Below are 9,650 nucleotides of genomic sequence, written 5' to 3' on the forward strand. Positions count from 1 at the left end.
ACAAAATACTGTCCCTCTAAATAAACCCTTGATCGATATTATATAGAAGGATGACAGCTTACTCCTACAGACAAAAGATATGTGACTAGACTGTGTCTTGGTAGAATTCTTCCAGTTTGATCACTAGCTTAGTTGGTAGAGCTGGAATGGAGTATCAACTTCGATGAAGATTGGGTTTTATTTTTAACTTAAAAACAATTATTCTCCTAGAATTTAAAATTCTCAACTTCTTCACAGCCCCTTTTCTCCTTTCACTTTAGCAACTTTCACACAGACTTGGGGTCTAACGATAAAGGAACCTAGTAAAATCGAGGGCAGTGAATGCAGTGGCTACAACAGAGGTGAGAAGTCAAGAAATCACGTGCAGAAACACAACTGTGCTGTAGATTCCTTTCCGAAGTGCGATTTTATGGAATAGGTAAACCCTGACAGATTTGCAAATATAAAATTACTCTAAAAATATTCTAGACTTAGCTTGTCAGAGTGCTAAAAATACACTTGTTATGGTACCTCTATGCTAAGTGGGTAGCTGCTAATTTTAATTTATCCAGGAAGTCTAGTAAACTTTAAGAGAATTTAAAAATGACTCAAATAAAATTTAACCAAAGTAAAGTTGTTTTTCTGCCTTCACCTATTAAAACTGACAAAAAAAAATTTTAATGTTATTACATAACTGAATGGAAAAAAAAAAAAGAATATGAGCATCAGTATCAAGCTCACTTAGAGAATCTACCCACTTTCCAAATAAAACTGACTAGTGGCTACATTACTTGGACCTTGTAGAGCAGACCTCAATTAAAGTGAGTAAATGCTCTCATTATTTTAGGACTTTATTCATTTTATGATAATTACCCTCCCCTTTCCAGTATGAAAAGGTACTCTACTCTTTCCATTCTCCTCACTGGAAATGACCAAAAGAAAACAGAAGGGAGTAATTGGGAGGCACCATCCTCCCCAAGTTAGGAGCTCAACAGGCTAACACAAGACCCCTACTGATGTTTTCCCTCAACACTTCTTGAATACAGCTTCAAAAAATTTTTTTTGTTTCGGTGGGGGAGGTGGGGAGGGAGGCACAGATTTTAGCATCTCTGGTATGTAACAGTCAAAAGACTATGAGCTTTGGGGCACCTGGGTGGCTCAGCTAAATGTCTGACTTCAGCTCATGTGATGATCTTGTGGTATGTGGGTTTGAGTCCCGCGTCAGGCTCTGTGCTGACAGCTCGGAGCCTGGAGCCTGCTTCGGATTCTGTGTCTCTGTCTCTCTGTCTCTCTCTCTCTCTCTCAAAAATAAATAAAGATTAAAAGAAATTTTTTTTAAAAGCTATGAGCTTGAGGGTAGGGGCTGTGCCTTACTTGGGTGTCATCCACTATACCCTATACTCTGTGCTCACTAAGGGTTTGGAGAATGAATAGATGAACAGCAAACAGATAAATGCTGTCATCAGCTCTGTGGCCCTGACTGAAGCCAGTTAGTTTCTAAAAACCTTATTCCCTCATCTGTAAAACAAGAAGAAGATACCGACTCTGCCATACTCTGAGGGTTTTCAAGAATAGGCAAAATTCAAGAAGCACTTTGCAGACTTTAAGGAAGTGTACAAATGTAAGGCTGTTCCCCCCTTTAATTCAAGTCTTTGTCTTTAATGTCTTCCAGAGTAATGTCTTCAGATACGGCCTACTCTTTTTTCTAGTCAGATAATCAAATACTAAGTTTCCACAGAAATATATTACACATTTTCATACAGAAACAGAATTACTCACTTAAATAATGTCTCTCAAACAAATCAGCAGATATAAATTTAAGCTAAAATCAAAAGTTATATCTATTACAAGTTAACATTCCAAAAAGTTACTTAATATAAAACATAATCAAAAGTTTAACTCACCGCACATTTTTCCACCTTGCCAGCGTTATTAGCCCATTTTACTAAAGCTAATAATCGAACAAAGAGTTGACGTGTCCGGCTAGCAAACTGCACTATTTCTATTTTCCTATAAAATAAAACAATTCTTAATGAACCAACATAGTTGAAAAGAATATTTAACAATTTATTTCATCTGAGCTAAAATATGACTCAATCTTTGTTTATAACCATTACAACAAAATGAATCACCTAAAATATTTATGAGTATGAATTATTGTCACATTTTGCATACTGGCTGCATTTATAATTTTCTACTTCAGGGTAATAAATCCAATAGTATCAGAGTAACAAATCAGAATCACATTTTAAAAACAAATTTTGCAGGACAATAAAAGTTGCTCACTAAAATATACCCAATTCACAGATATAAAAGTACAATATAGAAGTTAACCAGGTCACAGAGGAGATCAAATTAGGAGTTAGGAATTTCATAATTGTGGTTATGAGTTATGAATTGGCAACCTTTTTGGTACAAGAAAGGAACTGAAATAGATCTTTACCAAAGCTTGAAACTGTCTTACTTCTACAAAAGCAAGGGTCCATTTCCCATCTTGCAAGAGCATGATTTAAAAAGCTGAATAATCAAAGAACTATCCAACTCTTTACCAAACTAATTTCAACGACAAGCTTAGATATTAAATTATCTAAACAAAGTTAAGGACTTTGTTTACTACTACTACTAAAAGTACTACTAAAGTAACAGCTAAAAGTAACTAAAGTAACTACTAAAAGTAACAGCTAGATGGTCAGTCTGTATCTATTTTTATGCTATACCCACTATGATGCTTTTGCTCCCAATACTCATCCGTATTTTTATCATCTCCTCATAAAGCCTTAAAAGCTTTACATTGTCAATCAATGTGTGAACTAGACCTCTCAATTTCCTGTCAGCTATAAAACTGAAAATCACTTTCATAGTTTACCTTAAGATACCGAAAAAAAAATATTGAACAGGCCAGGATTGATGACAGAACCCAGCAGGACATCAGCCTCCTGCCAAGTGGACTCTATTAGTCTCAGTACAGCTGTTCAATGACCTGCAGATCCAAACCACACCCCTGCATCTCACCAACAGCAACACCATGAGGCAATGCACCCAACCAAAAGTTTCTGTTGAAGTATAATCCATACTGACTACCTAGTCTAACTCCTAGTGAAAGCATGGGTATGGAGCCCACAGACAACGTGAAAGGCTTAAGATTCAGCCAGCAATAGGATCAGTGGTAGTACAAAGAGAAGAATCAAGGACACAGATACAGTTATGACTCTTTGCCAGTGTCTGTGAAGGATCTTAAGAGATAAAACTACCAGAGCATCACAGGCAAGACTGGAACACAGAAAAAATATTCAACGCACATTACAACCTGACAGCCACCTCCATGCTAGGAGAATTAGCACCATCATTCTAACTCAGCAACAACTTACAGAGCAGGTGAGGTTGCTCTCCTAGAGCAAGCATATCTGTATATTATTAACTTGCTTTCCCAAATGAGCTCCTCTACTGGAAAGCAAACACCCACCTTTGTAAACTATCGTAACGTGATCTTTTTGACACCATGCAATCTCAGGTGATAAGCAGCATGAGTCTGTTTTTCCAAGGTCCAGTTTCCCTTCCTACCCCAGAGTGGACAGAAGAAATCTGGATTTTCATTTCCTTCCTTTAAAACTGACCAGCCAAACTGTCTCCCCCATCTCTGCCTTTTCAGTCTAATTCCATCAGAAAGAGAGCTGGTGGTGGGGATGGAGCATAGTCACTAATAAATCCTCCCTAGTGACTTGGTCTTTAGAAAAAAAAAAAAAATCAAGGAGCATCAGTGCCAAAGATGCAGTCAAGTAGTCTATACTATAGCCACAATTTAAATCTCTATCACAGGATTGCCTTGAAACCTTAATTTATCTTGTTCCCTTGGCCTATGGAAACATTGGTGTCTAGTTATGTCTTAAGCCCCCAACTCCAACTCAATAACAATTATCTCAACTATAAAGCAGCAACAGAGTAGGCAAATGTCAATTCTCTAAAGATATCTGGCATCGTGGTAAACTAGCAGCCAACTTTCTAAAGTGAATCTGTTCCTCAGCTTCTTTATTAAGTTCTAAGTTTTCTACATCTTTCTACCCCCCTCAGGGACTTGACCTGGTCAGTGACTCAACAAAGGTTTCTAGAACAGAAGGTCCAGAGCTGGTCTCACACCAAGAATTGTCAAGGATGAGGAAACCACATTTCCCAGGGCCCCCTAAACAAATGGAGTGAAACGTCACCCTGGGTTCTCTGGGCCTAGGTTTCCAATCCACAGCCCTGCCACCCACAGACACACAAACACACACACACTTTCTCTCTCTCCCTCTCTCTCATATACCATACACATATACACACTCCCATAGATCTAACAACACAGACACAGATTTAAGGTTTTTTTCATACTTACCTTTCCACATCAGATTTCCTTGGTAGTCTAAGAAGGAAAAAACACAAAAGAAATTGACTAAATATATGCATACCTTCATCAAAATGATAACGGTCTTTATTCTGACTCTATCACATACTTTAGCATTTCAGAAAAGCTGGATCAATAGCCACTACAAGCTTGTGTGGCTACCTACTCTTTTTTATGAGTTTCCAGCAATATGGCCATAAGGGACAAAAATCAACAAAGGAACATTCCTCTCCATTCAAAATGCTCCAAAAGGTATTGCATGAGCCTCAAACATTGAAAAAGCTCAAGTCTTAAAGTTACGCACACTACTATATCACAGAGTCATAGAAAATACTCTTTTAAAACCAAAATAGTCACGGATGCAGAATACTAGTTGTCAGCCTCCCTGTATCCAATGGAACCTTGCCTCCAAGCAATAACCTCTCCATGTTTTGTTAGGGTGGGCAAAACTGGAAGCTAAGCACACAAAAGGACCAGTGTCAGCCAAGGGTTTTATGGTAATTATAACGTTGCATGGTGGTTAGCTGTAAATGATTACTTTTAAACAGCTCCAATAAGGTTTTGATTTCTTTTTGCTAGTTTTCCAGTACAACAGCCAGCTACCAATGTCACCATTTTCCCTGTTAAATTATACTATTTAACACTCTCACATCCACTGATGCTTACAGAGGTCCCGATCTAGCCTCATGAATCACCACATTCTAGAAACCCCTATCCCATGGCCCAAGATTCAACTGCCTGAGCAACTCTAAAACCTCCTCTACATCTAATCACTTCTTTTTTTTTTTTAATTTTTTTTAATGTTTATTTTTGAGAGAGAGAGACAGAGCGTGAGCAGGGGAGGGGCAGAGGGAGACACAGAGTCTGAAGCAGGCTCCAGGCTCTGAGCTGTCAGCACAGAACCTGACGCAGGGCTTGAACCCATGAACCGTGAAATCATGACTTGAGCCGAAGTCTGGCGCTTAACTGACTGAGCCACCCAGGCGCTCCACATCTAATCACTTCTTGAAGAACACACACTGAACTACTTAGATCCTCTCCCCCACCCCACCCCCACAGACTACAGGTGCAGAAACAATAAAACCAGAGATTCAAGGCAGAAGGAGGGGAAACTATGAAAATGAGCTCTGGCTTGTAGATAACTACAATTCGGAGAGTAGACAGTGACATAGAAGTTGAAGTTATGATCTGGTGATAAAGGAAGCTGGGTAGAAGCTGGATGAGCCAGCAGATCAGATGAAGCATACATTAGGCCTTGTAAGACTACAAGTAAAAACAACTACTGGTAAGTTCCTCTACATGTGAAAGCTCCTAACACTCCCTGAGGAGCCACAACCCTCATCCTCAAGGGAGGGAAAGAATGAGAACCATGGATGCTTGTGTGTGCTTAACAGACACAGAGAAACAAAAGAGGAGAGATTTTGCGGGTAGAAAGAACAGGAAACATTGTTCCAGCTCTTTCCACCTGCCCCGGACACCCTAAAAGGATCACCTCATTTCAGAGGTGGTATCATTTTGGAGACCAAGATTATAAGGCTCTGTTGCCTGCACCACCACCACCCCCCCCCCCCACCACCCGCCCAATTCCTCCTAATCTATTTAAAATTCCTTTATGGATAATGAATCCACCATTTGGGGCAAAAGCCCTAAAACACAAAATTTTGGAAGTCACAGAAACTTACACCAAAGTGTGATAAGACAAGTTTACGTGATGGAGATCTTAGCATTTTCTAATTTTAATTAAAACAGGCAAAAAAAAAAAAAGAAAGAAAGAAAGAAAGAAAAGAAAGAAGAAAAAAGTAGGACCTACATCCCTAAAAAGTCAAGGCAGAGTATAAACTCTTAGATGAGAGTGTGTAAGGAGGTTGGGATAGACAAGGAGAAGGAAAAAAACCAGAAATCCATGGCGCAAAACAAACCACTGAAATTGTCAAGGCGGTCCTTTTTACTTTCAGTAGTTCACAGACAAGCATCAAATGTGGCAGAAATAAGATTCGTATTAAGTATACCTAGAACACTAGCTTTGCATCAATACGTTAATTCTGACAGCTTCCAGCTGGAACAAGGGAAAACACAGGATTTAGGAACTCCAAGGTAAGTTCTCAAACTAATTTTGGCTTGCACAAATCAAAAGAGAAAAGAGTTATCTTACTCTTTTCTAAGTATTAAGAACAACAGTGTATTTTCCTGTTAAATACTCCATGGTCTGCAATTACAATTCTAAAAATTCATTTGTTGATGTGTTAAGTCAATAAATACTTACTTAATCCCCGACTATGTGCCAGACACTGTTCTAGGCCCACCGAACATAGCAAACAAATCAAAATCCCCATCCTCATGGAGCCTCCAGTAAGGAACAGACACAATAAACTAAGAGTACCCACTAGTGATTAAGAGAAAAGGTGAGTTAAGAATGGACAGCAGGGGCAGAGTGCTTTTCATGGGTGGTCAGAGAAAGTCTTTGTGATAAGTTCTATCTGAACAAAGACCTAAAGGAAATAGGAAAGCAAACCACACAGATTTCTGGGGGAAGAGCAAAGGCTCTAAGGTGGGAGTGTGCCTGGCACTATGAAAAAACATCAAGAAGGGCAATGTGGCTGAAACAGAATAAGCAAAGAGGAGTGTATTTGGAAATGAGGATAAAGAGGTAAGGGAGAGAGAGAAGGCTCAGACCACGTATCCTTGTTTGCCCAAGATAGTCCTGGTTTGTGCCTGTTGCTCCAACATTATTATTAACAGCGCCACCTTTCATGCTCAAAAGTGTCCTGACTTGGACCATAACTTTTATGGTCACTCCATATATAGGTGACTATAAAACCTTTTTACTGTAAGTGAGATAGATGGAGAACCGCTGGAGAGATGTGAGAAGTTTTAAAAGGATCATCCTATTTTATGGATGACAAAAACTGTAAAGGGGCAAGCTAGCAGTGGAGATATCAGATGGCAGACTACTGCAGTTAACAGGGGCAAAAGAATCACACTTGATGGAAATGTTGAAAAGTGGTCAGATTCTGAAGTCAGAGATGATCAGTACTTGCTGACATACTGGGTGTAGGATTGGAAGAAAGAAGAGCCAAGAGTTACCCCCAATTTTTGGCCTAAGCAACAACAGGAAGAATGGAGATACTCTTTAGAGAGACAGGAAAGGCGGGGGGGGGGGGGGGGGGGGGGGATCAAGTGGAATCAGGAGTTTGAGTCTGGACTTGGTACACTGAAATACCCATTAGGTATTTAAATGTAGGCGTCTGGATATAGAGTCTGGAGTTCAGTGGAGAGGTCTCTGCTGAAGATAGAAGTTTGGGAATCATCATCATATAAAGGGTGCAGGATTAAAATTATGTACTTATTCTACAGCAGTAAAACAGATGTTTCTTCATAACTAAAGTGTAAAATAGTAAGAATGCAGTATAGCTCGAAGAATTTCTACAAATCCTCTACGAAAAAACAAATTATACAACCATTGATAGCAGTTTTCAACATTTTTCCCTAGCTATACATTGGGTAGGTGACCTTTACATGTATGAAATTTTCTCATGGATACTCTTAAATTTTCATGATATCCACCAGTAATTGGCTCAGACAGGTATATTACTACGACACCTAATCATGACAGCTATTTAAGTTTCTCATTAGGCAGGGGTAGTCTTCTTTCTCTTCCATTCAATAAAGTACAACATATCCAAATTGAGAATGATGTTTTGCAGGAATAAGGAGAACCCATTCTAACTCTTTCATTCATCTGCAAACAAATATTTTTAGTCTCTAGTAACAAATTAACGTTCCACTTGAAAATACTGATCTGCAATCTAACAATAGATCAAAGATAAAAACTACAATTAAAAACTTATAATTCTTAGTTTTTCTGAACCTGGATTTAAAAATGTAAAACAGTAAAGTACATATACCCGCAATTTTATAATGCCTTTTCTTCACACACTAAAAATCATTAGTGTAGTCTGATCCTATTCTGAAGGGATTAACACCCTAATCATGTCCCATGGCATTTCATTGGTAACTTAGTGATCTATAAACTCCCTTCATACTCCAAGAGACAATAACAGAAGACCAGTTACAGCTTTTACTTACACTTAAGGCGTTAAGACTCAGAACACTCTCAAACATTCCAGAAAAAAAAAAACACACACATACACACACACCTTGGATTCCAAATTGTTGGATTATCTTATACACAATACATCTCCTGAGTTCAAACTTTGCCAGAAGCAATTACAACCTTCGTTTAAAATGTACCGTCAAGACGCTGTAAAACAGATTTCCTGTCTTTAGGAATTCGAATATTATGTATTCCTAAACCCTAAAAGTGGGCTTTCGGCTAAAAAGCTTCCAACCAAGAAATTATTAGGGTTCGGTTGGCAACTCGAGCAAAAATCCCAAAGATGAGATTTTCAGTGCAAGTCTAACATGCATAATTAACAAGTGTCCGTTGCTTCATCTCCAGAAAGACCCCAAATGCAAAGCTTTTCCTCCACCTCCGTTGAGCCCCAAGAGTTCAAAAATTCTAGATTAGCCCAGAGGAAAGGAGAAAACAGCAGCCCCTTGGAGAGGGAGGTGCGAGCCTATCTAAGCCGGTTGGGCGGGAAGAGCGGGGGGGGGGGGGGGTGCCTGGAGAGCAGGCATGGGTTTCGCGGCACTTACAGATCCGTCAACACCATGAGCTCCGAGTAGGCCCGGTGCAGCAGAAATTCGATAAGGGTGCTCAGCCGGTAGCCGGGGCTGGCCGCAGCTGCAGCTGCCGCCGCCACGGCAGCTCCGGGAGGAGGAGGCGCCGGGGCTGAGGCGGGACCGCCGCTGCCCCCGCCACCGCCTCCGGGAGGGACCAGCTGGTGGTTCTCCAGTTGCACTGGGGCCATGGCGGCGCAGGGCCGGGCTTGGTGCAGCGGCACAAGATGAAGCCCTCGAGCTTCCCGGGCGCTCGGTCACCGCGCCGAAGTGGGCGCGGGCAGAGTCGCCGCCGCCTACCGCCAGGCCGCCTCCGAACAGGAAGCCGTGAGCCGGCCGCGGAGGCCCGCCCCCATGTAGCAACGAGCCCGCCGGCCCCAGGGACTGGAGAGAGGGGCGGGGGAGAGGCGGGGAGGGCGGGGAAGCGGGGAGGCCTCCGCAGAGAAGCTGCGCCTCCGCAACCGATCAGAGGCCGCTTCGCCAAGCGGCCGCAGCGTCCATGTTGACGGCCCAAAACGGAAGTCGTTAGGCAAAGCGGAAGGGGAACCTGCAGGGGGACTTCCGACAGCAACCTGTGCCTTTTCTCCGGCTGTCCGGTGCCGTGACGCTGGGG

At 41.2% G+C, this 9,650-nt stretch overlaps 1 protein-coding gene across 3 annotated transcripts in view; it reads right to left on the reverse strand.

The window, feature by feature from the left end:
* The window catches only part of MED14 (mediator complex subunit 14), a 65,919-nt gene extending 56,541 nt beyond the window's left edge, over positions 1-9,378 (reverse strand). For all 3 annotated transcript variants that reach the window (XM_023249311.2, XM_023249312.2, XM_023249310.2), the window contains exons 1-3: positions 9,014-9,378; positions 4,349-4,375; positions 1,884-1,989 (exon numbers count right to left, since the gene is read on the reverse strand). In XM_023249311.2, coding sequence (XP_023105079.1) covers positions 1,884-1,989; positions 4,349-4,375; positions 9,014-9,228 — 348 coding nt within the window. In that variant the 5' untranslated portion in view covers positions 9,229-9,378. The remainder of the gene's footprint in view (positions 1-1,883; positions 1,990-4,348; positions 4,376-9,013) is intronic.
* Between the last annotated feature and the right edge of the window lie 272 nt (positions 9,379-9,650).

Source organism: Felis catus, chromosome X, assembly GCF_018350175.1.
Source record: "Felis catus isolate Fca126 chromosome X, F.catus_Fca126_mat1.0, whole genome shotgun sequence".
NCBI lineage: Eukaryota > Metazoa > Chordata > Mammalia > Carnivora > Felidae > Felis > Felis catus.